General features: G+C 40.1%; 1 protein-coding gene across 1 annotated transcript in view; it reads left to right on the top strand.

The window, feature by feature from the left end:
* The window catches only part of IQCA1 (IQ motif containing with AAA domain 1), a gene marked incomplete at its 3' end in the record, with an annotated part of 126934 nt that overhangs the window by 65168 nt on the left and 33852 nt on the right, over positions 1-27914 (top strand). The window contains exons 7-11 of the mRNA XM_019473617.1: positions 3156-3240; positions 11364-11486; positions 16623-16698; positions 22844-22950; positions 23164-23259. Of these exons, the coding sequence (XP_019329162.1) occupies positions 3156-3240; positions 11364-11486; positions 16623-16698; positions 22844-22950; positions 23164-23259 (487 nt within the window). The remainder of the gene's footprint in view (positions 1-3155; positions 3241-11363; positions 11487-16622; positions 16699-22843; positions 22951-23163; positions 23260-27914) is intronic.

Here is a 27914-nt window from a genome sequence, read left to right as displayed (position 1 = left end):
GATATACTGACTGACATGCAAAGGAAGTGTCAAGGTACTATGAATATTGAAAATAAATGCTGGTTAGATTAGAGGAAATGGAGACCAAGTAGTTTTCTTTTTTCACTAACCAAGAGAGCAATCTAACAAACGCCAGCCTGAAATTCTCACCCAGTGATCTCTAATGGGCTAAAACCTTACAGTGACTGTAGTTGCAACTCAACTTTTGGAGTCAATGAACAATGCAGGTCCAGATATAACGCTCCTCTAGTCCCCAGTTCAATTTTCAGGCTACTTACTGACTACGGGAACCTCTGCAGCTCCCACCTTCTTTTAAGTCTTGGTTTACAGCATGGTTGTGCCATTAGTGCCACATAGGTGGAACCAAGAAGGATTTCCACCACGAAGCCCTCCTCTACACCAGAGCTCCTGGCTCCAGCAAAACAAAATAGCATTCTAGGCCCAAGTTTGGAACAAGTTCTACACCATCTGGATTAATTTTATTTCAGTATTACTGCCTTAAGCTGGTTCTAATCATGAATGCTTCACTGTTTCTAGGAAGTTGCAAAAGGGTATGACAGTTTAAAGTTATTTGAACAATTATTACCTTAAAGCAAGCTCATAGTCATTCCCCATGTTTGGAAGATCCTCCTAGTTCAAGAGCTGTTCCCTGTTCAATGTGGGACATGCCTGATGGAATCCTCTTGAGCCACAGATGGTGTGTAGCATATCTGATGGAACAAAGATATAGGAATACCCTTGGCTGTTCATGGAGTGCATGCTGGCTGCTCATTTTATCCTGCTGTTTTGTCATTATCAACAACTATAAAACAAGCTTATACAAAATAGAATTTTATGTCCAGTTAAATCCAAATTAGTATCTTATGACAAATGTGTCAGACAACCCATTGTGATGGCTCTTTGAGTAGAATGCTGCCAAAAAGTGAATGGGGAATGAAAATTGAGATTAATTACATTTAAAAGTGGACTTTTGACCAGGAAGATCAATGACTGCATTTTTCCGTGCAGATTTACAGGCCAAATGAATCCCTGGTTTAACCTCCGAACTCAGAGGGTTTCGTAAAGAGAGGAAATTTGTCTATTAGGGTCATGCATGTACATGCTTTCCAGGCATTACAAGATTGAAGTTGTAGTCATTTAAACCTAGAACAGAACGAGGAAAACCCACAAGAAGTCAGATAGGGAAACAAGACTTAAGAATACTACTCCCTGACCATTAGACAGCGATTGATATGCTAAACAACAGTACACAAGAAAGGATGAAGTCCAGAAAAAATAGATGTCCCTGAAGAATTAGCACGACTGAAACGTGTGGTAGCTGCTCTCAGGTCACTGATGACCATGGGAACTTACATTCTGCATTGCCCCCAACCAAAGACCCAGTCACTTTTTCACTTGTATGAAAAGATTGGCATTGCCTTCTCTTCACCTCAAGTTATTTTTCAACACAGGCGATTGCTGTAGCTGCTACAAAAAGATGAGATGAGCCATGTCATCCCAAGCAGCTGCACCAGCTGCGAGAAGTAGAATCACAGAAGATACAAGTTATAAACAAACTGGAACCCACTTTCAAATTTGAGAATTTGATAGGATTTCTACAGCACTCAGATATACACTCATCATACATATCCAAAGGGTAAATATTTCCATCTCCAAGAGCTGTAAGTGATTTAAAAGCGAAAAGCTAATACAAATACCAAATCTAACACTAATAAATATTGAAAGCTGGCACTGATACCACATTCAGTAGGTGGTAGACTCCAAACTGATTCTTCACCCGCAGTGCATATTGCCTTTCCTTCCCCCCAGCTGGCATTAGTAAAGTAGTAACAGCCTTAATATCAGATTTTGAGAAATTTGTTGCTGGAAGCCACACTTGTAGCAGCATTTAAAACAAGATTGCATTTAACATAAAATTGAGCTATTTTCTGGCTGTTTGTAAAAAAAGAAACACGATCTAACATTAAATAAACTAGATGATGCAGGTTTGAGGCCAAAATCCCATTCTTACTAGATTTTAAGAAAAAAAATACACTAACAAACAATGACATCCCTTTGTTCATGCAAACTGGTTTCTAGGAATCAGCAACGAAAGTTTTGCATCTGTTTGCATATAGAACTAGTAATTGTTGAACATGCAAGTCAGAGCTTACAGTCACAGACAAATGTTTGTTTATTCTTTTGTAATTTGTATTACATTAATACTAGCTAGGGATCCAAACTGTACACATTATAGAAACATAACTGATGCTCTGTTCCAAGGTTCGCAGTTTAAAAGTTGAGTCTACTGCTTAACAGTAGACTAGGAAAAACCCTCAAGGTACCAGTTGTTTTAAAAAAATGAAAGCCATTTTTATGAATCACACTGACCTTTCTGAGCTATTTTCTTCTCAAGGGAAAATTTCATTTCATTTAGAGGAAAACGTTACCATTCTGTTTGAAAGTAGCACAAGGATTTTTCTGAAGTGTCAGAATTTTCTTTGGAACAGAAAATCTTCCTGATATTACCAAACAAACAGAAAGTCTTACTGATATAATGCAAAAAACTACAAAAGTGAAAGAAGTGAAACATTCGTATCAATATAAATGTCCTTTAGATTGTAATTATTATTTATATCTTTTAATCTCTTTCTGAAAGGTCTGGAAGCACACTATGTTATCCATGCCATCCATGAAACCTTACCACAAAGCCTCTCATTGCTACCTCCCCAGCTTTCATCACCGCCTATTTGTGCAAGTACATTAGAAATTTTTAAGGGCGAGATGCTCACACAAAAATACAATCTGGAATTTGTAGATCAAAAACTGATTTAAATAAAATGAATTTTTTAAAAAAGCTAGATCCTGAAAGCAGAGAGCAGAGCTATAAACATAAACACTTCAAGCTAAGTCTCTCAGCTGTGAAGTGATGTGCAGTCCTAAGAAATTCCCTGAGAACTTTAAATGTTTGGTGGGCCACAGGACAAGAGACATGAGTTAGTAACTGTTCTAATGAATTTACTGGACAAGAAGCCACTATCATAGGAGGAATTACAGCACTCTGGTTTTGAATAGGAAGTGAGGGAGAGCATGCTTCCCCACCATCTAACATCTTTGTCAACCAGATGAAAAATTATGGATTTTAATTCCTTTTCCATCTTTTGTTTCTCACACAGGCATATCATAGGCAAGTTTCCTGACTATCCTACTGAAGAGGCAGGAGGTTCAATGGCTATTCTTTCTCAAAAAACTCCAGAGCAGGTACTGTCACTCCTCTAATGCAAAAGGTTAATGGGATCGGAGAAGGAATCTCCACAAAACATGTCTGTTTAAGTAATTTTCGTAACAATGGCCTCTAGCACTCCAGGAACCTTATAGTTAAAGAGTTTTTTGCTGCAAGTGAAAGGATTGTTTTCTTCCAAGGTAAACCACAAGACTCACATACCAAAATTTATTCCCTTTCAGGATGTGCAGCCACTTAGTCATGGCGGAAGGTGCCCAGGCGTGCAAGTTACACATAAATAAATGTCTGAGGGAGCCAAGAGGAAAGAGCTCAGCCACGAAGAGTTGCTCTCCTGTTGCAAAATCCATGTAGTTAGACTGGTGCTAGCTACTAGTAGAAATATATATTAAATAGTTTAAAGAGCCTTGCTTTAAAATAGGCATCCAAAGCTACCCCAGAGGCCAAAATTGGTTCCAGCGTGTTTGCATTCAGTATCAGCACAGTCTAGCAATAATTAGTTTAGTTTAAGCAGAGAAGAGTTTCTTATGCAGGCAGGTCTAAGCCTTGATTTACTGCCAAGGATCCATTAAGCGAGCTTGAACAAGAGGCACATTCAAGTGAAGGAAGTATCTTAGTTTATCTTATGTATTCTTGGAGTGAACACAGTTGTTTTTCTGATAAAATCCCTATTCTAACTTCTCTGGCTAATAGAAGTGGCTGATAATCTCTTCCTCTGATCATCTGGGTGTCAGAGAAAGTGATTAAGGCCAGTTGAAGCAGTGAAGGCAATGGCTGGTGCTCAGAGCCAATTCCACCCTCCAGGACGATCTTAGCAAGATGAGTCTATTGAGGGAAATTATGAACAGGAAGCCCTGCACACAGGAGCAGGATTTGGCCCCTGAGTGAACCAGGCGTGGTGGCTACTAGCAGGCTAGGAAAACTAAACTGTCAAAAACTGACCTCTCCAGTCCTTAAAGCTCCCCTGTTGAGACAGAGTGTTGTGTTTATTAGCTGCCTGCAACTGATGATCTAACACAGGTATGGTAAAACAATATTTTGGATTCAGCCCTTCCTGGAATCATAGGGAAAAGCCTGGGGCATGCTAGCAGCATCTATGTGGTTTGAGGGGATGTAAATACAGAGTAGCCCAGCATAAAGCACAATACGATAACTAATAGTTACTTTGCTTACAAACATACACAAGAAAACGGCTACAAACAGCTCTCTGTGCCTCACTAAAACTGAGCTCAAGGCATACTCCTGGTTTTAGCCAAGTTCACAGTACGCTAAGGTCAACCCCACCGGCCTCTGTATCTAAGCCACTGTGTTGTTCTGTCCCAGACAGAGTGACAGAGACCTGTCAGTTAAGTTTTGAGCCTCTAAAGTAGAAACACATGCCAGAGTCAAGGCAGCTTTGTTGGCTGCTCTGAACAGCTGGGGAACCACCCAGCAAGTATGGCTTATTGCTGGAGAAGGCTTCAGGGGACTTTAGGCTAATTATAGACCTGCTACCAACAAGGATAAACACAATTCAGAAAGAAAACTTTACAAGAAATTATACTGAGCAAAACTGGACATGGTAGTAGGTTCTGGAGAAATATATTCTTCCTGTCCTACTCCCAGATTTGAATTCCCACCTTCAGCTATTTTGCTGTCTTTCCTGGGCATCTGCTTTCTCTTTGCATAAGGAAAAAAAAAATAAAGGAAGCCAAAAGTCTAGAGAGATTGTTTTACTACCTGTTTTTCCCTCCATAAAAGAAAAATACCTGGAAGAAAAAAAAAAGGAACTATTTTCCCAGCTAGTTTTCACTAGCAATTACCTGATTTTCAAAGATTTTGGGGCCCATTTTTTGTCCCTTTTTAGCCAACACAACCGAGAGCAGAATGTAATGTCACATAACCTTAACAGATATCCAGAATGCAGCTGGCAAAAGAAAGGTCAGTATGTTCATGATTTTACCTGAATGTCAGACAAGTAGAACATTTTTTGTTCAACTGAGTCAGCTGCATATTAAAAATCCCTAAGGCAACTGGTTTTGTTCCACACTGGTCTGATGGGCAACATAATAAATGAAGTCCTGGCCCCATTGAAGTTAATGGGAGTTTTGTCCTTGACTTCAAGGGAGACAAGATTTCACCTCTTGTATATATTAGCTTCTGTGAACGGCTTGGTTACTCCCAAGTTAAACTCCATGAAAAATCAGGACTGAACTGTATTTAAAAAGCAAGCATTTTATAAGACTTAGATAAAGACACTTTAGGGAAAATAAAATACAAATTAATCACTTCACGAACCATTGCTGCATTATTATACATTCTATATTTCTTTATCCTTTGACAACTCTGACCTTACTTGACTGTAATGTCGCTGGCCTTCTGCACAAACTGCTTTCCTGATATTTTACAAATACCTTTCAAAAAGATATACCAAAGAGATCCCGATGCAAAGTACTTGGTGGTTTAGTCAGAAAAATACGTACCATCTCTTGACTGAAAAGAAGCTTTTCTCTACTTTACATACTCTTCAAGAGAAATTTAAGATTGAGACATCAGTGTAATCTCCCTGCATCTGTTCCAGATGTCTATCCCTAATGGTTTTTTATGTTTTGCTCTGAAGATAATCATCAGATGTGACAATTTTTAGCTTTGCCCTTATACTACTGCCAACAAAATTACGATCTCTTCCTGTACTTCATTAAGTCTCATCACCATGAAAATAAGCCAGGAGAGTTGCCATTTAACAAACACATTCCCCCTTTCCCACCCCCCCTCATTTCCAATATTAAATAACTTATCAGAAAAAAAGATGCTTACTTACCGAGATTTTGGTTCTACATTCAATTGCTGCATGGAGGACAAAGTCATTTCCACATTACTGTAATCACAGTATCTGATCCAGCAGCATCTAGAGACGGAGTGAGAAAAAGTGTCAGCTGCTGTGCAAACATATGCTCCTGATCCTCGCTTAGCACTCTTGTGCAATACTATGCTGCTAATTAGTATTCATTATTACCAACAGCTAAAGATCCCCATGAATCCCAGTAATCAGTTTGATTGTGAATGGCAGTACAAGAGATCCCCAGTAGTTAGTTAATATTTAATTAATATCCCTGACTATTTCCCAGGTAGGGACAGTAAAATGCAATCAAGTACTGCGATATTCACACACGCACCCTTGTGTGTAATATCTTATTCACTTTTACCAAATTAATAGATCACAAATAGCTTTAAAGCATCAGAGAAGGATTCAAGAGGCTGTGTAGAGTTGTACTTTCTAGCATCCAGCATTTTGCAAATATGCTTTTATCTTGACAACAAATATATCAACTGTATTTCAGTAATAGAAGTAGATGCCTACAGTTATGCTCATCTTTATTTCCTCTGTTTCATACTATTCTGGATGCTCCTTTTAGAAATTACCAGGCTGGATTTTCACAAGTGCTAAACACACAGTGCCATCGCTTGAGCTGGGCACCTCAAAGCCTTAAAGATATTCTGATTATTTCAAGTTAACCACGCAGGAGGATGGAAATGGTACTCTGTCTCTGTTAAGCTACACAATGGGCAGATGTATTCACCTCCAGACAATGATTCACTGCAATGAATCCGTTCAGCAGGTAGACTAGGGTCCAGCAGCTCTCCATTGCCTACGAACATGATCTCTGCTGGCTGAAGTCAGAAGTCTAGGTTGTATGCCTAGAGCCAAGCAGTATCAACAACCCCTTTTCACCTCTACCACCCACCTTCCCTAAAAAAACCCACACCAAACAAAGCTAGCAGATTTTTCATAAACACATTCAGTGGAGACTAACATTTTGAAGCGTTTGCCAGAAAACAAACACAAGAGTGAGTGAGTTTAACCGGTGAGTTAAACTACACTTGGGCAACATCTGTCAGGTGGAAAAAGACTGGAGCATATATCAGTCATGGACTGAAATGCATGACTAGTAAAGCCAACTGTAAGATTTTGCAAGATCTCATAAAGCTATGAAATCCCACCCAACGTTTGAATTCATTCCTGCAAGAAACAGATCACTGGGGTTGTTTTTAACAGCTTAAGCTTTGCTTGCAGGTGCACACCCAAAAGTAAACAACGCTCAGAAGTGCCTTGCCAGGAGAACACTACATTATTAAAAGCTACACAAATGGATTTGCCTGCGAGAGGGAACGAATCCAGAACACTGGCTCCCAGCTAGCTCGATGGGACAGACTCCCAGGCCCACCACGATGAAAATAACATCTCCTCCAACTGACAGAAAATATCACCTTACAGAAATAATCAGCCTATAGAAAGAGTTGTAATTAAATGTCCTTAAGCTAGGGGGGTAGGATAGGGGGAAGCACATTTACAGCATACTGCATGTTACATACAAGTGATGCAAAAAGGCAGTCCAACGTTTGGCATGCTACTCTGGAACATGGGGATGGCATCTCTTCCCATCTCAAATAGTCCTGTTTTCTGGAAGAAACTTTTTTTTGTCTTAGATTTCAAAATAGCTTCTTCCTGTAGAGTTAATACTCAAAGAAAGCACATTTTCTCTCCAGGAACACTAAGCTATGTGCGTATAAAAGTGTTTCTGTTCAAAATGGTTTTAGAGCCAGAATTACAAGGCTCTCTGAGGCTGTCTCTCACCCGCCGCAACTGGAGATCCAGAATTCCCAGACTCACTCTATCCCTGCATTTCATTTATGCCTACAACACTATTAAAGACAAGAAGTTCAAGTAAGGTCTTCTTTTGAGGGATGAGGGAAGGGCTTATTCTTGAGGAAGAACATTTACCTCAAGTATTAGCTTGCCTGAACCAACACCAAGCTTTCTATGGCTGAGGAACATAGAACATGAGTGAGTCCTACTGGCAGCTGGGGGGTTTAATATACTTGGCTCATAAACCAACATCAGGAATTTCCATTCATAGGCCGCACTCCATTTTAGTGCCCCTCTCTTTCCCAAAAGAGGGGATTTGCACTGCAAGAGTTTGGAAACACACTGGAACTGATGCACGAATAGAAAAGTCAATTTGACTTTTGTAGGATATCAGTTTAGAGGAAAATGTCTTTTCAGCCTCGGAAGAAAACAGTACTGGAGAAGAGTCATCACTAGCATGACAGGAGTCCTACAGCAAGACTAGAAAAAAGGAGACTAAAATTCATCTGTTCTTACTGATGCACATTCTCTTCCCCAATATTAAGAGTTTTCTAAGTGCTTTCAGCATCATTTCAAAAGGAGGCAACCTAGCAAAGAAAAGGGCAGTCTAAAATAATTTAGGAAGACATCTGCTTTTATTTCCACTATGAAGTTTTCTTCAGGGGAAAAAACTGTATTATAATGTGGGTGAATTGCTTAGTATCTCAAACTAACCTTTGCTTGCCCTTTCCTTTCTTTCCTCTTCTTTTGTCAGATTCTTCAGGCATCTTCTTGTAGCTGGAGGGGAAATTGTTCTGTGTAGAAGAGTACAAACCATTCAAGTTAGATACACAACCAGCTTCACCCCAGCTCCCAGTCCTCTGCAATTATAGAGCTGCTTAAAGCAGAGGTGAAAGCAGAGCTGGAGAAGCTACACCGAAGGAGTATAGAGGAGAAGGTGCATCTGACACAGAAAAGGAAAAATTATATTTGCTCTGTCATTCTCTTTTGGGAATCAGAGAGCCACTTCAGAAGAGTCAGGCTCCACATGCTGACGGCATTGCCAGCTGCATGGCTGTCGTGGTTTAACCCCAGCCAGCAACTAAGCACCACGCAGCCACTCGCTCACTCTCCCACAGTGGGATGGGGGGGAAGAGAATCGGAAGGGTAAAAGTGAGAAAACTCCTGGGTTGACATAAAGACAGTTAAATAGGTAAAGCAAAGGCCATGTACACAAGCAAAGCAAAACAAGGAATTCATTCCCTACTTCCCATGGGCAGGCAGGTGTTCAGCCATCTCCAGGAAAGCAGGGCTCCATCATGTGTAACAGTTACTTGGGAAGACAAACGCCATCACTCTGAATGTCGCCCCTTCCTTCTTCTTCCCCCAGCTTTACATGCTGAGCATGACATCATACGGTATGGAATGTCCCTTTGGCCAGTTTGGGTCAGCTGTCCCGGCTGTGTCCCCTCCCAGCTTCTTGTGCACCCCCAGCCTGCTCGCTGGTGGGGTGGGGTGAGGCACAGAAGAGGCCTTGACTCTGTGTCAGCACTGCTCAGCAGTAACTAAAACACGCCTGTGTTATCAACACTGTTTCCAGCACAAATCCAAAACACAGCCCCATACTAGCTACTATGAAGAAAATTAACTCTATCCCAGCCAAAACCAGCACAATGGCTTTGGAGCATTTCACCAAAACTACTTGGCATCTCAGACTACATATATGTTTTCAGGACATCCAAGAGAGAGACTGTACAGGTGTTATTTGGATGTATGCAACCTCTGCCTGCAGTCACTGTGCATGTTTCTAGACTTGGCTTCTTGTGTCAGAATCTTGTGTAGATTTCACTCAGTGCTAACTGCAAGCACCATTTTCCTCTGTTCCCTACATGAGCAGTTAGTTCAAGACTTAGCACCATAGCTCATACTGCAGTTCTGAAAACAAACTTTTTTTTCTTGCCACCTTACAAAACTTATCAAGGCAAGACAGAAGGATAAGGACAGTTCAACAATTCAGTCCCATTATAGCAGGTTCATGAGAACAGAAACTCTATGTAACCCCTTTCAGTATCATTCATCTGTATAAAAACATGAAAGTAAATCATTCCAATCAGAGTCTGGATATACTTAAAGTATCACGGGTAGAACTCAAAAACACTGCTTAAAATTAAAACCTTTTGTCAATCGCATGTATGCTTACAGGTATCCTGCTGGATAAACCCACCCCTGAGATGCTGGAAACAGTTATGGTTACCCTTTAGTAGTCAGTCAGAGCAGAGGGTGGAAGTGACAAGTTTGGATTTCTGACAGGGTACTAGCACTACAGTAAAGGATACACTTTGAGTAGCTCTGTTGATTTTGGATACAACAGGCCTGCTGGGACACTAAAAACCTATTTTGAACTCTAGTCAATCTGTTAATCTATCCCAGGGAATGAAAGGCTTCACTGCTTATCACCACAAGATATGACTGAACAGTGCTTGGGGTTTAAATTACCATATTTAATTAAATGGAAGATACTGAAATGCTTGGGGAAATCCACTAATGAAATTTCACTGGCTGCAAAGTATAGCCCTTTTTGTCATTCCCCTTCCACTGTCCAATCTTCAATGCATTAAAAGGCATTCTTTAGAAAACAAACATTTTTACTGTTACAGCAAACATCTTACAATTGAAGATTGTTTACTTTCTACTCTTTCATGGTACTGCCAATATTAATGGTCGATTAATAAACTTCAATGGCCACAGATTTTCTGATCTATACTCATGAGTAGATGATCTTACAAGAGAACACAATGAAGGGCACCTGGAAACAAGAGAACAGTAGAAGCAGCAAATTTCACCTTCCTCCTTTTTCAGATAATAAAGTATAAATGGCCGGGAACTAAAGTTATGGAAAATGATGTAGCTGTACCCAGTTATCAGCTGCTACTAGCTTGCAGGGATAAAGATGCTGGCCTATCTGTGTACATCTGTCAGAGTTTGTCACAGTATCCAATCTCTCTCACTCACTAGAACAATTTCAGTCTTTAGCCACATATTGAAATTAGACACGCCTCAGGGCAATCTCTCAAAATCCATCTCTGTAAAAAAAAAAAAACCTGCCTTAGAAATGCTAAGACAAATTCATAATCTGAGTCCAAGTCCAGAGGGAACTTTAAGTTGTAAGTCATTAGGATATTGTGCTTCTGGGTGGTTTCAGGAATTGGTCTTACTCCATAAAAGCCCTCACGGTTTGGGACATAGAAATCATCTCTTTCCCAATGACATATTGGGATAGTCAGCACCTGTTCTAAAGTTTGCAGGTGGGAGTGCCCTCAGCATAAATTAAGAGGACTTCTCTGTAATGGTCAGCCACTCTGGAATTCATAGAGGGCTACCAAGCAACGTGTATTGGATATTGTGTTTCCCCAGTATTGGAAAGCTGAAAGTGGGGGAGGAAAAATACACACTAGTTCATCACTCTTACAGCACATCTAACACCTTGCACATGAAAATATTTGACCAGCTCTTCACATTGCTTTCCATTTCTTTCAGGTCGCTGCAGAACTGGCTGCCAAAAAGGATATATCTTTGCAGAAAAAATCCCAAAAGAAAAAAAAAGAAAAAGAAGGGAAAGAAAAAATGAAAGGAAAAAAACCACAGAAAACTGGAAAGAAAGTAAGTCTTCCTGCAGTAAAAAGTTAGTTTATGAAAACAGAGCCAAAGTCCAGCCTATTCAGCCATGTGTGGGCAGAGGCTATTAATTTACATTAGACTGGTCACCAAGGCTCCAGGCTTCGGTTCAGAAGACAGAGGAAGTGCCTGAGGCCAGTCCCTCTCAGCCTTTCAATCACCTTGATGATTCTGGGGAACTGAATTTTTACACCTCTCATATTTTAGAAATGGCCTTTTGTATGGCCATGACTCCGCTCAGTGGGAAGAGCTGATGTAGGTGCAGACTGCCAGAGACATAGACAAGGGGAAAAAAATACACTTTATGGCTTTGACATTGTTGCCAAGACAGTGTGCATGCACATTTCAAAGCACTGTTGCTTTTTTTTGTGCAGATAACAAAATAGTGCCCAGCTATCTAATCAAGCATTTCCACTTTTAGTGTTGGGTACAGAGAAGTTAATTACTGCCACCCCTTCACACAACAACTAGGAAACAAGAACCTTACTCTCAGTCAGATCAGAGCTTGCATACATTTCAAACTAATATATAAGTACAGTTCCCTATAGACCAGCTGCATCTTTTGTCCTGCAAGCCAATATTTTGTAAGCCTGTAAATAGCAGTCATGCATTTTGAGTCCACATTCTTAGGGTATGAACTCTTTTTTGCTTTAAGTCACAGTGAACACCACTTAATATATGATACATTCCCTGAAATCTTTGATATATTAAGGTCTGGTTTCACAGAAGGTATGCTTCCAAATTATTTCAGGAGCAATTTCACTGAGGAAAACACCTGTGAAACAGTGCAGTGACCAGAGGGCATCTTCAAAAGTGAGCTATGCAACAAAAATTGTAGGCTTTTGCTGAAGGAGCAACTTTTGTTTCTCATTTACTTTATCGTATAAACAAAGTTGAAACAATTTTTTTTTTTTTTTTAATAAGGGTCATTAATCTCTCACCAAGTATGTGGAGGAGAAGGGTGAGTTTTCTGGGGCAAAGCTTACTCTTCACTGCAAGTTTTACACAAATTAATTTTAAGTCCTAACCCTAGAACAACCATATAACAAAGATGCTTTTCTTGGACAACATCCATTAATCCGCTCAAAGCTCTTGTAACAGCTAGCCAGGAACCTAAACTACACGATCTTAGGAAGCATCAGCCTATTTAGCTGGGAGGTAGATATCTAAGTGTTAACTTGTAACTTAGATAGTGTTTTCAATCAGCAAGGATGCTATTTGGATCATACAAAACAAAGTTTGGTTTTTTTGAGGTGTTGTTTTCCCTTTGTAAATGAAGATGCACAACAGGCTGAAGGAGCAGCATACATAAATGTGTTTCAAGCTCTTTAAGCCTGATCTTGCATTGCCAACTAGGAAGGGCAGTGGCTGCTCCTGTGCAAACAGGAAATTTTTTAAGTTCTGGTCACACATGTCTTCAGGCAGTTGTTGGCCATCAGGGTGACACTATCACTGGGTGCACTATCACAGCATTAGTGAAGGCGTCATGCTGCAGGCAGTGGAAGGTGATTACTGGTACCACCTCATTGTATCTTAGTGGCAGGAGAGGGCCAACGTGGGGGAGCAACAGAGGAGAAAGTGTAATGTCTGTAGACCTAAGCCAAATAATACTGATACCAAGTTGTTTGTTGTCCACAAGGTTCCTGGTGACTTGTACTACTGCTGAGTTCAGCTCCCTGGGACCACTTCATGGTGTAACCCCTTAAATCAGCACATACACTGTAGAACTTGATGGGAAAGATCAGATAAAAGTACATGTGCAAAGGCAATAGCCTAGAAAAGCTTTCGAAACTAGAGACTTTGAAGACCATTGTCATTCACAGTTATAGAACCCTGTAGCATCTCAGACAGACCAGTTCCTTTGGGGAGCATTCACAAGGGTATCCTCTAATGGCTTCTGCCCTTGTCCTCGCTACTTCCCAACTCAGCTGGCCCAGAACAAACCCCTGTGATGCCTCTGGTCTTGCACAGGCAATTAAGAAGGCTGTTCCAGACACTTCAGTCTAAGTCAAAGTGAGACATTAATGCTCAGGCACGCTGAAAATGCCAAAAACAACCAAAACTTCTGAAACTGGATAGCAACTCATTCATCTGCTTAAAAACCCGACTTTTCCAGGATAAATTTGATTCCTTGTTGTTTTTGCACATTTCGCTAGATAAGAACCAACTATACCAAAAATTAATCTCAATCCTCTCACAGCCTCCACAAGGTAGTTTTGAAATGGGATGAAATACCAATATAGAGTTCCAGGGCTTTATAACTTGATGTCGTTCTCATGTCTTCAGCCATCACAAGTCCTGTCAAGTAAAGTTCTGAGCCATTATATCAGGTTCTCTATGGTTCATTGAGAAAGAACAAAGGGAACATTCTCTCCAAGGTTATAATACTGACAGGGCGGGGAAAAAAAAAATAGTATCTAAGACCAGTTGAGAAGTATTTGGAAAAGTTCTAACAGCAGGACTCTTATTAAAATAAGTATAGGCTATAAGTCATAGTGATGCAGGCAGAAAAAATCCCTGCTCCTAACTTCACTTCTTAAAGAAAACAGAGTTTGATCCCAGAAGGAAATTTAAATATTTCTGAAAAGCCTGATAGCAATCTTTAAAAAGGCATATTTGATATCAAAGTAACTTTGTTTTCTTTTCTCTGTAAGGTGCTGATTTGGTTTCCCATTGGACACCTAATTAAAAAAAAAAAAAAAAAACCACAACACAACAAATTCAGCACCATATGATCCCTTCTTTTCAATAGCAGAACACACGTCAGACCAGCCTGGACTGCTTCACCCAGCAACATGCTGCAACCTGTCTTGCTCACCAAACATGAGCAAGGCTGTGCATCCCTAGATTTCACCCAGAAGTGTTTAATAGTGAGAAGCATTTTTTCCTTAGTGAAACCCATTAGCAAAATCTCCATAGCAAAAGTGCACAATGGAGTCAATTCAAAATTTTCCCTGCTGTTGAATGAGAATCACCTAGCATGGGCTAGGCTTTGGAAAGCTTCAGAAATATATTCAAACTGTTATTTCCATATCTCTGCTTAGATTGAAACATACACTCTTGGTTCAAGGTGCCTTAGCACACTTAACACAGAACAAGCATGGAATCAATCAACTGAACATAGAAAAATACATCAATTGACTTCAAAGAAGTTCTTTATACTGCATTGACTCTTATGCTGTTAGAGGCAAGAGGGAGTACAGAACAGCATTCTGCACCTGTCCTTTAGACACACAGTGGTTTTGATTAAAATCAATGAAACTGACACAGCAATATTATTTACATCAATGTATACAATCATTGAAGCTAGTAATGAAAATGATTTATTGGCTTATTTGTAACAATAAAAGAAACATTAATGTGTCCTATGCTATTAAGAGGCTAAAAATGAATAGCCCATTTTTACTGTTCTGGGTATTTCCATATCTCTGCTTAGATTGAAACATACACTCTTGGTTCAAGGTGCCTTAGCACACTTAACACAGAACAAGCATGGAATCAATCAACTGAACATAGAAAAATACATCAATTGACTTCAAAGAAGTTCTTTATACTGCATTGACTCTTATGCTGTTAGAGGCAAGAGGGAGTACAGAACAGCATTCTGCACCTGTCCTTTAGACACACAGTGGTTTTGATTAAAATCAATGAAACTGACACAGCAATATTATTTACATCAATGTATACAATCATTGAAGCTAGTAATGAAAATGATTTATTGGCTTATTTGTAACAATAAAAGAAACATTAATGTGTCCTATGCTATTAAGAGGCTAAAAATGAATAGCCCATTTTTAGGCTGTTCTGGGGTGGGTGGTTTTTTTTTTTCCTTTGCTTTGTTTTAAATAGTTAGAAATTATCATTATTTCCTCTTAGAACATCATGATTTAATCATTTTCTATAAAATGTCATAGGAGAATGTTAAAAGGAATGTCTTCTGCCTACTGCAAAAGATCCAAAGATGAATCTCAAAATGCCACACTCTGCAAAAACTGAGAATACATTAGAGTAACCGGGAATTTGAGCTCTGGGTGTCAAATCCTCACACTCTTGCTTATACTTTACCCAAACGGTTCTTGATGTTTAGTCAAAAAACTCCTGGATCTCTTTCAAATGTATCTATAGAGCTTAGGGTAGAAGTGATAAATGTATTTATGTTTTGCATGTCCTTCTGGGCCCAAACTTTAATTACAGTAATAACACTTTAATTAAAAACAGATATTTAATAATTCACATGACCTGGCCCACAGCTGTATCTGCTGATAGCAGGTATGCAATAGCACCCAATTAGAGAGGCATATTTAAGGGTTTTGTTTCATTTTAGTTATTCCAGGAGCTGCACTTTATATCTTACTGATAACCAGTGGGTTACAGACTACACATTGGTTGGCAAACCCTGATAAAATTTGTGTTTTCTTGCATAAACCCACATTCACCTCCTCCCCAAACAGTGATCTAATTTCCCGCTAATAACTATTACCTTATAAAATTTTGGGAACTTACGACCGATACATGAAGAAACTTTCATATTTTTCTGACAAGTTTTTCTGTCAGAAATACTGGTTCAATGAAATTAAACTATTTCAGGAACATGTCAATGTCATTTACTTTAGACAGGAAAATGTCAAAATGTTTTGATAAAGTTGAAACAAAATATTTTGTTTTGCAAGATACACCAAGATCACTATTTTTCTTTCTGATTACAGATTAAAATGAGGTTTCAACAGTTTTGAATTACCCACAAGCTGGGAATTCCTTTTTGGGGGGAGGGAGCAGCCCTACAATAAGAGTAACTGAAAAAATAGCAAGGTAGTTTCATTTACATGTTGCAAGTCTCCTACCTATATTACATGTTCCAACAAGCCTAAATTTAATTCTTGTGACCTCAGTAGGCCAACTGATGAACAGACACCCCCTCTCTTCACTCAAGGGGATAAAACTTCCTTATAGCCTGCTAGGAAGACTTTTGTTGATGAGACAACAGCATCTTATTCCTCAAATTAAAACAAATCTTTAAAAATCCAATTAAAATTATGACCTTTTTTTCATACTTGCAAAGTTTCTACATATTAATATTCTGATTTTTCTTTTCACCCTCTCCCACACCCACCCCCAATCTAGGAAGAAGAGGAGGGCTGGAAAATGGCTCCCAGTAATTTCCTTTCAATAATGGAGGAAGGAAACAGTCAATACAAAGGTCAGTAGAAAAAGATAACAATTACAGCTGGAATGTTCTTCTAATTCAGCTTAATCTGAATGTCATTCCTATAAGGTCAAACAGTGCAGCTGCCCAAACTATAGCACATTATAGAAATGAGGACATTAGATAAAAATGGTATTTAGGAAGGGAGTTTCTCAAAATCATCAAGATAATCATACAGGAAGGTACATTTCTATATGAGTGAAAGTGGCCAAGCTAGAACCAAAGTGCTTTGATGTATATGCAGGGGATTTCTTGGATTTTCCGAGGGCAACAAAAATAACATCTGAATAGCAAATAATCCAAAAGCACTATACTGGAGATCAGGCTTCAGCATCAATGTTTTCATGTTCCTGTAACTCTTTATCCTGTCTTCCTCTCATTCATGGAAAGTGTCCATGGATTCATTCACCTACCCAGTCGACAACTAATCAAATTATTTTTTTATTACATGTTTTAAGAGGAGGATCATCTTTCCAAGCAAGGGCATGAGAAATGGTGCTGGACCATGAATACTTGCTTCATTCAAAGTATGTGTTAACTTAAACTAATAGCTAGGAGGCTGGCTGGTTTTTCACTTTGAGAAAGCATCCAAAAGTAGGGTTTTTCAAATTTAAAAGAATAGTTTTCACAAAAGGACATCTTGCTCTTTTCCATATCTCTTCTATCCTCTCCTCTACACTTGATGCCTTTGTCTCTTAAACATTTGTCTTCAGCATACGCCCTAGATACACAAATGAGTTAGCAATGACTTGTGCTGGGCCTGGAAGTGAGCACAGAAGTCTTGCACTTGTCTAAAATGGAAAGGAGCACCTGCCCCATGAACTGTAAGTGAACAGCACAATAGGACTCCAAAGGTCAGATCAGACAAGCCAAATTGAAGTCCTTGGTTGCAAAAGTGTGCCTGATCAAAGCTTTCAGGGGTTATTTTTGCTATATTTCATGCAGATTCTATTGTCAAACAATTATTAAAAACTTCTTTTCTGCTGTCTACTCTGCAGAGTTAGTGGCTTGCTAAATTTCCTCATATGAACAATCTCCATTATTCCCTCCAGTTGACAAATTACTGGCATCAAGTTTTCTGCCTGATTTGGGTTGGCCAGAGAGAAAGAAGCATACAACTTACTTGCTAAATATGCATCAGTACAGTTTTGCCTGACCTCCAACTTCTAACAATTAGGATTTTCTTACACATTACAACTCATAAGGCAATTTTATGGCTGAAGAGGAGTTCGTCCCAGACTCTACTCTTGACTGCTACATCAGAACCCCACTGAAGTCAGCGGGAGTGTTAGATAAGGATCAAGTTCATCTATGCTTCTTTTCTTAACTGGCCAAGAACATTACCTGTGCTTTTCTAGGCACTCAGGACGTAAATGGCACTTTGCAACCCAAAACCAGCAATACGAAGACCAACGTTTCCCATCCAGCAAGTCCCAAGAGCAATGAAGGAGCAGTGTAGAGGCCCTACCTGTTGTGAAGAAGCAGAAAGAGGGCAGGAGGGTTTTGCATTGCTACATAGGCTTGGCAATACGCTCTTCCAGCACTCTGCTAATGAGTAGGTGGTATAGTAGCTATGCTTTCCAGTGCTCCCACAGCACTCCTTGGATCCCCTGCTGAGGCTTTGCAGTCAAACAGGCTTCAATACAATGCTGAACTGCAAATTCACAAACTCCTTGTATTTGTGCAAGTAACATTCCTCCAGGTTGTAGAAAACATGTTTGGCTGTAACCTCAACACAAGGGCTTTAAACAGTGTTTCCCAACATCCCAGTGGATACCCAGTGTTAGGAATAAAAATACCACAGAAGTCAATAGGTTAGTTTAATAGGAATAGAGACTCCCAGATTTCATAACTATCTCAAGTAATGACAAGTCGGAGGGTTATGAGAGGGTGGGGAACACGTTTGTCACCCAAACTGTATCTGAACACCAGTACTGCCATTCCTAACAAGACACCTGCTTTGAGCTCTGCAAGTATGTAACATTTTGGGGTTACTCATGCTAACCTTTCACATGAAGATGAGTGCTGAACTGGGGGTGTTGTGTTCCTGTATCTCTCACAAGGCCTCCCAAGGGCAACTCAGCAGCCTATTAACTATCTGTGGAGCCTCTGTTCCTATTCAGGCACCTGAATTGGATGCCTAGAGCCAGTCGGTATGAGTACCTCCATCTCCCCGTTATGTACTGGCAGCACTTGCAGGTACGCTGCAATAATATGCTCAGGTAAGTCAGGGACAGGCAGCATCCTTTTGTGGTAAAGACTCCAGTCTGGCATTCAGAGTGAAACACCAATGCTCATCTCCAGCCCATCCTGCCAGAGCTGACAGCTACTCCCCTGGCTCTAAAGGCACATAAGAAGGAACAGTCTTCTGCACAGAGCACAACCAGAAATCCTCAGAGTGGAAAGAACTCTCTTGCAAGCTTCAAAGAATAGCTGCAGTTCTGTCTTATGCACAGTAAGAGTCTATAGCTGTGCAGTTAAACTTCAGGTAGGTGGTTTTTTACCTCCTAGTGAACCAAGTCTATTCAACACCATATTTATTTTTAGTAAACAGCTGTTAATTCCTCCATGCAGCACAGTCCCCTGCCTCATTCACAAGCACTTAGTGCTTTTTATTGCAGGACACTCCTTATCACAGTACTACCTGGTGGTTGTTCAGAATAATTTTACTTTTAAGCTGGCCATGGATAAGCTTCCTCTTTTCAAGGCCTCCAGAATCAAATCTAAAACAGCTTCTGACCACAACAGTGTAAGCAGTTTCTCGTATTTTAAATTGGTCTTTCTACACTGAGAACTTTTTTCTGTTCTAATGCAGAAATAGCTCAGTTACTATCACTATTTGTTAGCGTATAAATCTCAAAAACATCATTGAAGTAAGGGAGCTTGATTAAGAAAGGTTTATATCAGTCACCTACAACAGAATCATTTAAAGACCCTTAGGAGCGTGTCTAAAGTTTACCTAAATGATAGCTGACCAAACAAACATTTTTGTTTTGTCACACACACACCCTCACCAATACTTACAATTAAGAAAGTCTTCCCATCCCCTGAAACTGGTTGCTTTGTTCTTCAGTTACTTAAATATTTAAAAAGCTGTAGATCAGTTTTCAGACGTCTAAGCATTTCAGTTACAGATTTTTTCCACCCCAATTTTCCCCCCCCCCCCCCCCCCCACACTAGGGTCCCCCCCCCGCCTCTACCAAGCTAGAGCTACTACCTAAACTTCACTGAATTCATGAAGACTTTTATTCTTCTAGAACTGTATTTGGCAGTTTTGCTAGTTAATAACTACCTTTGCCAAGCCCTGTCTAAAACACTTATTTTATATACTGTTGTTGGAAAACAGCCAGTTTTTGTGTGACATCTACTTCTACATTGGAATGGCAAGAGTTTGTGGAGCAAACGTAAGCAGTTTGAATCATTAGCTCTGTCTTCCTGGGTTTTATTCTTGCAGTACCCTGTGCTGTGAGGCAGCAATGTGCTTTTTTCCCCGTTATACAGATGGCCAGCTGATATTTGACTTGCTCGGTGTTGCAGAGGATATCTGAGTTCAACCCAAATACCCCATGGCCCAAACTTTAAGATGTGGTGATACTGTGCATTTTTAACCTGGCATCAAAAGATTCAAATCCTTTTGCCAGGAGATTGAAAGTAGTCATTTTAAGAAAAGCTTCAGGCTTCAGATAAATATATTTCAATTATTAGTCACAAGCTGTTCTCTGAAATTCAGGGATGTTGGAATTACCTACTAGTCTCCAGAGTGAAAACTAATACTGCCAAGATGGTGATATTAGCAGTCACGTTAGTGGACTGGGCTGTCTTTTAAGTCCTGAACTAGAGAGGTATGCATACATCCAAAGATAAGCATGCACTATTTTAGAAGAGGTGATATAAATTGCACTGCATACACACACGCACAAAAATAGTTCCCGTAGCTGGATGACCCTGTCTGTAACAAAACACCAGGCTTTTTTGACCAGCCAGTGAAAACACAACATCCTTAGCCTCCTGACCTTACTTTAAAAATAAGTTTGAAACATTTTATTGATCTATAAAAGAACAACATAGCATCTAACACCTATGAGTTACTGATCTCTTTCTAAAATTAGGGACCTGTAACCTAGTGGCTAATAGAGCACTTGGAAAACTCGTTGCCAGGTAATATCAAAGGCAGCTGCCTAAGCTGTGGGGACTGTCACTGATTTGCCTGCAGTGGATATTAACCACTAATCAATTTACAAAATGACAATAAACAATTATGAAAAAACTGAATAAAAAAAATCTATGAATCCCTCTACGAAAAATAAATATCTAAAACCTAGTACTCCTGTGAAAACATAGCACTTGCAACCTGTTGACCCAGTCAGGAAAGTGTTTTAAAATTCATATAACTCCCATATAATATCCTCTTTCCCCAAGGCTGAAATTCCAGGCTGGCAACCCTGGAGGAGGTACCTTTTAACTAGAGCAAATCAGCTCTCCCTCTTGAAATATTACGTGACATCTGTCATGCTGTCTGATGACCCGCAAGTAATTTAAAGAAATTAGTGTCCATACCTTTGAGTTTCTTTCCTCATTACCAAAAAATCCACTGTCCTTGTGCATCTCTACCATTTTCAGTTATGAAATTAAGACTACTCACCTGCAAAAACTATTCCCTATGTGTAAAGCCACAAATACTCTGCATGTAATTGGACCCTGAAAATTTGTAGGGGATGGAAATAGCAGCCAGTATTATATTAACTGGGCTAAAACATGAATGATCTCATATGGGTATTGTGAAAACCTGCCATTTATAGTGCCTTAGAAATGGCAGTGGGTACAGGCAAGAGTACCCTGTACAAAACAGATTCATAAAGGAGCCTATATCTTAAAAGTGGAAAGCTGTCATTTTAAATCGTCTGGAAATTGAATTAGCACATACTACTAGAGATTAGCTGTCATTTATAAAGATACTATCAGGGCTTAAAACGCAAGGAAATGAAAGATATTAATTGCCCTCCTTTAAATTAGCTCAAAAAATGTAGAAAGAAGAGAGGTGTTTCCATTAAAAAAAAAAGGTACCTTTTGCAAATACCAGAGAATTCAGGTATGCACTGACCTTGCCAGACTTCATTTAGTTTTCTTTCTAAAGAGCAAATTGCTGTTTGCCTCAACAAAAATAAAGAGCTGCATTCTCAGGATCATTAGCTACTTTATCATAAATGGGGTTTTTTTGATCATCAGTTCGCACAAGCTTGCTTTCTTCCTGGAGTTTGGTCTCCTTATTACTTATCCTTTGCACGACACTAAGAAATAAAGGTGCTGTATCAGGTAGGCCTTGTCTCTTTCTGGAAATGACTTCAACTGCCTCTCAATTACTGCATCAAGCTTAAAACTCCCCAGAGTTAAAACTGTGTGACCATATGTCACTTGTGGGTTGGATGCAGGTTATTGCTCCGTCAGCCTCACTGTCTCCTCACATTCCCATTTCCCCATGTTCTCTGTGCAGGCTTTTATGCGTATTCCAGTGCTCCTGGCCCATATTTCAGCCTCATATGAATTACTACAAAGGCTAACTCGCAAGGTTGCAACAGCTTTAACTTAGCATTAGATAACTGAGCAGGAGAGAAGGAAAGCTTCCTCGTTTAAATTAAACACCTTCCTTTGGTCCCCAAGGCTGCATTACGCCAGCCAAGGAACATGCATAGAGAGCACGCTCCTCAGGACAGGAGTCATCTTTATGACTTCTTCATGGTAAATATTTAAGCACGATACCGTTAAGCAGAGAGAAAAAGAAAGCCAACATCGGGCACGATATGGTTCGGCTGATACTGTACTACCTGCTCTTGAAGATGAACAACACTCCAGGCATTCAGCTTTACAACCAGAAAATGACAACCTCCATATCCCACTATCCTCCTGAAATCTGATACCAATTTACAGCCCAAGGCAAAAAAAAAGTTAACCTCAAGATTTACAGATCCTAACACAACGGGGCTCTGAACTTGGTAAGGGTCCGTAGAGTCTGTTACTTTCATACAGCTAATAATTTAATAAAAGCTGCCTGCAACTACCTATTTTTTGCCTCCAGAAGCAGCTGGAGAAACCAGTGGCTTCTGTAACTTTTTTCCCCTTTTTTCTTTCTTTTGGATAACAGCCGCTTGGCAGAACAGAGACAAGGGATGTGATTTTCTCCAGGATCATGACCCGGAGCTGATCAAAGAAGAGAAACGGGAAGAAGTAGAGGAAGAGATCAGAGTGCAGGTGTGCTTACAATAGTAAGAGGACACTAATAATGTGCATTGCCTGTGTATATTTCTCTACAGCTGTAAGAACTGGCCCTGGCATAGACCTTACCTCCTTCCAGAGTCCCTACTATCTGTTCTTTGCCTTAACACTTGTTTAGCTGAACATTTGTCTGAGGTGTGGTGGCAGAACAGAAGACTTAGAAAGATTTAACTGTGTGTGTCTGGATAGGTTGACGAATTGATGCAACAAAAACTGGAGAATCTCAAACTGGCTGTGGATGGAGAGAAGAGTGACAAACAGAAAAAAGGAAGAAAAAGTGAAAAGGTAAGAGCAGCAAGTTGGGAGAATTCAGGGTAAATATCAATTCTCTGCCCAGATACAGTGGTATTCAGTGCAAGCCGTAGTCTCACAGATACCAATATCAAAATGTCTACTCTAAACATTTACTGAATCTTAAGTCAGAAGCATTTAAAAATCTATTCACCTGTGGCTTTTTTCAGGGCCTTTTCCTTTAGCTATTATTATTCCTTAACCTTTATAAATATTGCTTAGGACAAGTTGAACTATCCCAGAGATAAATCATTACAAGATAGATCAGATTTTCAAGAGAGACACACACCCACTTGAAGTCCCATGATCCAGTCAAACAGGAAAATCCAAGCAGTCCCTCTCTTTAAGGTGACAGGTTCAGATTAATACAGTCTTCCAAGAAAGGCATGGATCTGAGTGTCAGTAAGTTTGCCAGCTGCCGGCTGTTTTCCTTCTAAATGAGGACTGGTTAGTGTGTTTCAAAACAGTACACCAAAAAAAATTCACTTTGACTGTCTTGGTGTGACCTTTCATTTATCTGTAACACAGATCATGTAGAGCCAGGTACACATTGTTTAACTACGTTACTACTAACTGTTGAAGCATTTGGGAACTCGCAATTAAGCCAAGTTTACTTAAGCATATAAAATATGTTAGACATATGTTATTTTAATGCGTTACCCACTGAAACACAGCACACATCATGTTCACATGTAGTTTCACAGCATTACCGTATGCCAAATTCCACAGCTTGCGGTTCCCTGAATTCCTTACCCAAGCATTTAAACTATAGATCATGTCAGTGCAAAATAACTCAAAGCTTACAAACCCTACCATTCAATGAGCAGATCCACTTAAAATCCTTCAGGGCAAATAGCAAACCCTAATCTCATGTTGTATTTCATTTCTGTAATCCCTTTAGCATGCAAATACTTGCTGCTACAGTACTTCTACTCAAATTATCGTTAAAAATGCTCTTTCACCTGACAAAGGTGCAGGGGCAATTTAATAACGCAAGACTGGAGTGACTCTGAAAACTGATACCAATTGGATTGCTAAATCTGTTTCAAAAATAGGGAGGCTTAAGATATACAGACAAAATATTGCAACAATCTTCCCAAAGTCATCATGAGCAGATGCATTTAGATCAGCTGGTCAAAACTGCTTCAAAATGTCACATTGGAATTCTAAAGCTTTATGTTAGGGATGGTTTTTTTCTCCTTCAATATAATGTTGGAATGGTTTTGGGTGGAGGGAGGTCATTTAACTTTTGTTTTCCCAAATTGTGCCAGTAGCCTGAGAGAATGAAGGGGGAGAAGAGGGGAAAGAAGTACTAATTAAATAATACAAGTTCCCCAAAGATTTTTCTCTGGGGAAAAAAAAAAAATCAGTTCTGTTTTAGGGGTGGGGAATGGAAGGAGGTATCCAGTTTTTAATCAAAACATCTTTCCTGTGCAAAACTATTTGAAGTGTCCAATCAGCATTGGCAAAGGCTTTTTCTAATTTGTATTTGCATAAATATCTCAGCCCGTAAACCAACACAGCATGTGCATACCTGTGCGCACAAGTTTCAGATCTGCTTTATGAAAATCTGGCCTATATAACAAAGATAATAGGAGCTAGAAAGTTTTGGAGGCAGCTTATTAATTTGTTATTCAGCAAAAATGCTCTAGTTTTTCCAAGGCATGTCTTACCACATCCTAGGTCCCATACGTCTCCCCCCCAGCTATGCAACGTGAAACAACAGTGGGTTTGGATTCTCATTGTAGCCATGAACACATCTGCAGCATGATGTAAAAATGTTTTTTTCCCCTCCCAAAAGGGATATTCTGGAAAGAAAAGCATTCTCAGGGGGATTCAACATTCTTCAGAGAATACAAATCTTTTTCTGCACTCTGTCAGTGGGGAACGGGCAGCAAGGGTTATTTCTTTAAGTGAACTCTTACAAGTGGAGTTTTCTGTCTGGGGCAGTTACCGCAAATTCACAATGCCACATTTAGCCATCCCCTCTGTTGTAAGGAGGGATTTCTTCTACTTTCTTTGCAGAAAGACATCACAGTAGAACTGGGGCTTTTTTTGTTGTCAGGGAGCAGTCACTACCCAAGGGTGCACAGGATAGATGTCCTCTGCCTTTTCAAGCACACCTTAGGATAATTAGTTTACAACTTTAAGAAATTCTGCCAAGTCCATGTTAAAAAAAAAAATCTGACTCACAGGAGATAGTTTGAGTTTGAAATCCTGTTTGGAAGCCCCCTTTGTGGAGGATTCAGCAAGGACATGTTGGAATTAGAGTCTAAAGGAAAAGCAGAAGCTCCCTCCCAGTTGGTGTTTCAGATGGCTCAGAGAAACAAAAAATTTAACAACTCCAGGCATGTGTGTAGGCCACTCTTATTTCCATGCACTGTACTTTCTGGGCTGAACTTTATCACTGGCTCCCAAGCCTTCAAATACCACTTAATACTAAAAGCTGACACTTAACCCTATCAAGAATTACTCTTACTGTCTCTGAGATAAAAAGCCCATTTGCCACCTTTGTGGAAGAATCATTTTAGGTGGAAGGACAAATTGCTCTTCTCCTTACAAATGAGTCTCCAGACCATTAGGCTGGTATGGAAATACCTTAACTAATCACATCGCAGCCAGTATGCAACAAACCACACTGCTATCATTTGAGGCAGTGATATGATATCATATGATCTCACATACCTGTATCCATGTTGGAAGCATCTCACCCCATTTGTCCTTACAGTCCAGCATTGATGGGGTATAGAGCACAAGTATTCTCATTCAGAGACACACTGTGCTGCGCTCTTATTAATCATCAGATAAGGAGCTATCTGGAGCGTCACAGGACAGGGGGTGAGGATACAACAGAAGCAGAGGAATGTGGTTCAGCTCTGCTGCAAATAGCATTTTTCTTCACTATGCACAGTGGCAGCTTGTCATCTGCCCAGCCATGTTTCAGCAAGCTGGGATTGTAAGCACCTGTGTAAAGGCAGGCTGAGGAAAGATGCAAAGGGAGATTGCCTCCTAGTGACGGATATGGCATTGATGTCTGGGAAAGAAATGTCAGAAAGTCTAAGTCCCCACCCAGCCTAGCTAGAGGAGCCTGTTATAAAGCACCTGAAGTGAAAGAGAAAGGGCTAGCATTTTCCAAAGTAAGTTGGTGGCATCCTCGTGCCAGTGCAAACTTTTCTTAGTGAAATGTTTTTCTTCTGAGTCCACCCCTTTCTGCTGACAACCCAAGCTTCTGATTTGTGTGGCTCAACACAACCCACCAGCTTTACAAGTGTTTCTTCTAGATGGATGCCACATACACAACCATGGTGCCCAGAGGGCTTAGCACCAAAGGGTGTTTCTGTTGGAAATTTGCAAATACATCACTGCAGACCTGGCTTCGCACCCAAAGTAAGAGCTGACAGATCAGCTCTGCAGTTACTGACCTGGAAGTTACATTTGAGTGCTTATCAGAGTGCTTTTTATCAAGCCTATTGTGCTGCTTTTCCTGCTCTGCTCCCCTAAGGATTTGCTTCCGATCCAACTGCAGGTAAAACAACCCATTGTAAGTGAACCCACCCACACATACACAAAAGGCATGGCCCGAATTCAGAAAAAACAAAGAGGAGGCATGGGAACTTAAGTGTGTAAGAGTTGCTTCTGAAATAGGCCTTGCTAGCATCTCAACCCAGCTTTGGATATTCCCTTTTGATGCAGCTGGACAGTAGCAAAAAAAACTCACAAGAGATTAACTATAGCAATAGCTATGACGAGAGTATTGACATCAGTCTAAAGACTTGATAAGAGCAAAGCCATAATGAATAAGGCCAGGGTCAGAATTGAAGAAAGGCTAGGTGTGAGGACAGCGACTCTCAGTCCCTGTTGGATTTTCTGTAGCTGATGGAGATTAGCACCTAGAGCTCTCAGCCAGCTGTCAGGGCTGTAACCTCTTTGGATGTTGAAGCTAAATCCAACAGGGACAAAAAATCAGAGCCCCTCATTTAGCAAGGGCTTAACAATCAGTGGGAACATCTTTGTCTAAGGGCTTTTTCACTACAAATATCAGAAGCTGCTCTCTGTATCTTGCCATTGCCAGAAAAGACTTCTCAATCCAGAGCGGATGCACACACAGTGCAAAATCTGCATTTGCTCAGCCTCCCATCCAAGCATCACACACGGTCTAAGGAATCCACTCAAACACCTCAGAATGCTGCTTATACACTGTCATTTCCCTTAAACCACAGAAGTACTTTCCTCTCATTACTTCTCCGCATACTTGGTGGCAGTAGCTGCAGACAGCTGATGGCAGCAGGACTTGTATGATTCACAGCCAAAGACACAGGTCCTGCAGTTCCAACATGGAACAGTTCCCTCAATGCGACATTTTGGCTACTCTCTCCCTTCTGGTGCCAGAGACTCTCTGCTCTGGAATCTGGTCTGAAATCAGGTTTGTGTTTGCTCGTAGCAAGCTCTGAGCTACTCAAAACATTTTCATGAGCCCACACAGTAAGACAAGATACCACACTGAGCACGGAAGACAGTCTTCTGTCATCCACCAACTAATAGCTAAAGCAGTTCACTACATGTGACTTAGCAAAGCAGAAAATAACCGAGTAAATGGATGGCTACACAGAAGCTAGACTGACATTTCAGAGATAGAAACAAGGAGATTT

Source organism: Aptenodytes forsteri, unplaced genomic scaffold (genome assembly GCF_000699145.1).
Source record: "Aptenodytes forsteri isolate BGI_AS27 unplaced genomic scaffold, ASM69914v1 Scaffold264, whole genome shotgun sequence".
NCBI classification, from domain to species: Eukaryota; Metazoa; Chordata; class Aves; order Sphenisciformes; family Spheniscidae; genus Aptenodytes; species Aptenodytes forsteri.
The sequence above is the reverse complement of the archived record's forward strand: the minus strand, read 5'-3'. Positions and strand labels throughout refer to the sequence as shown.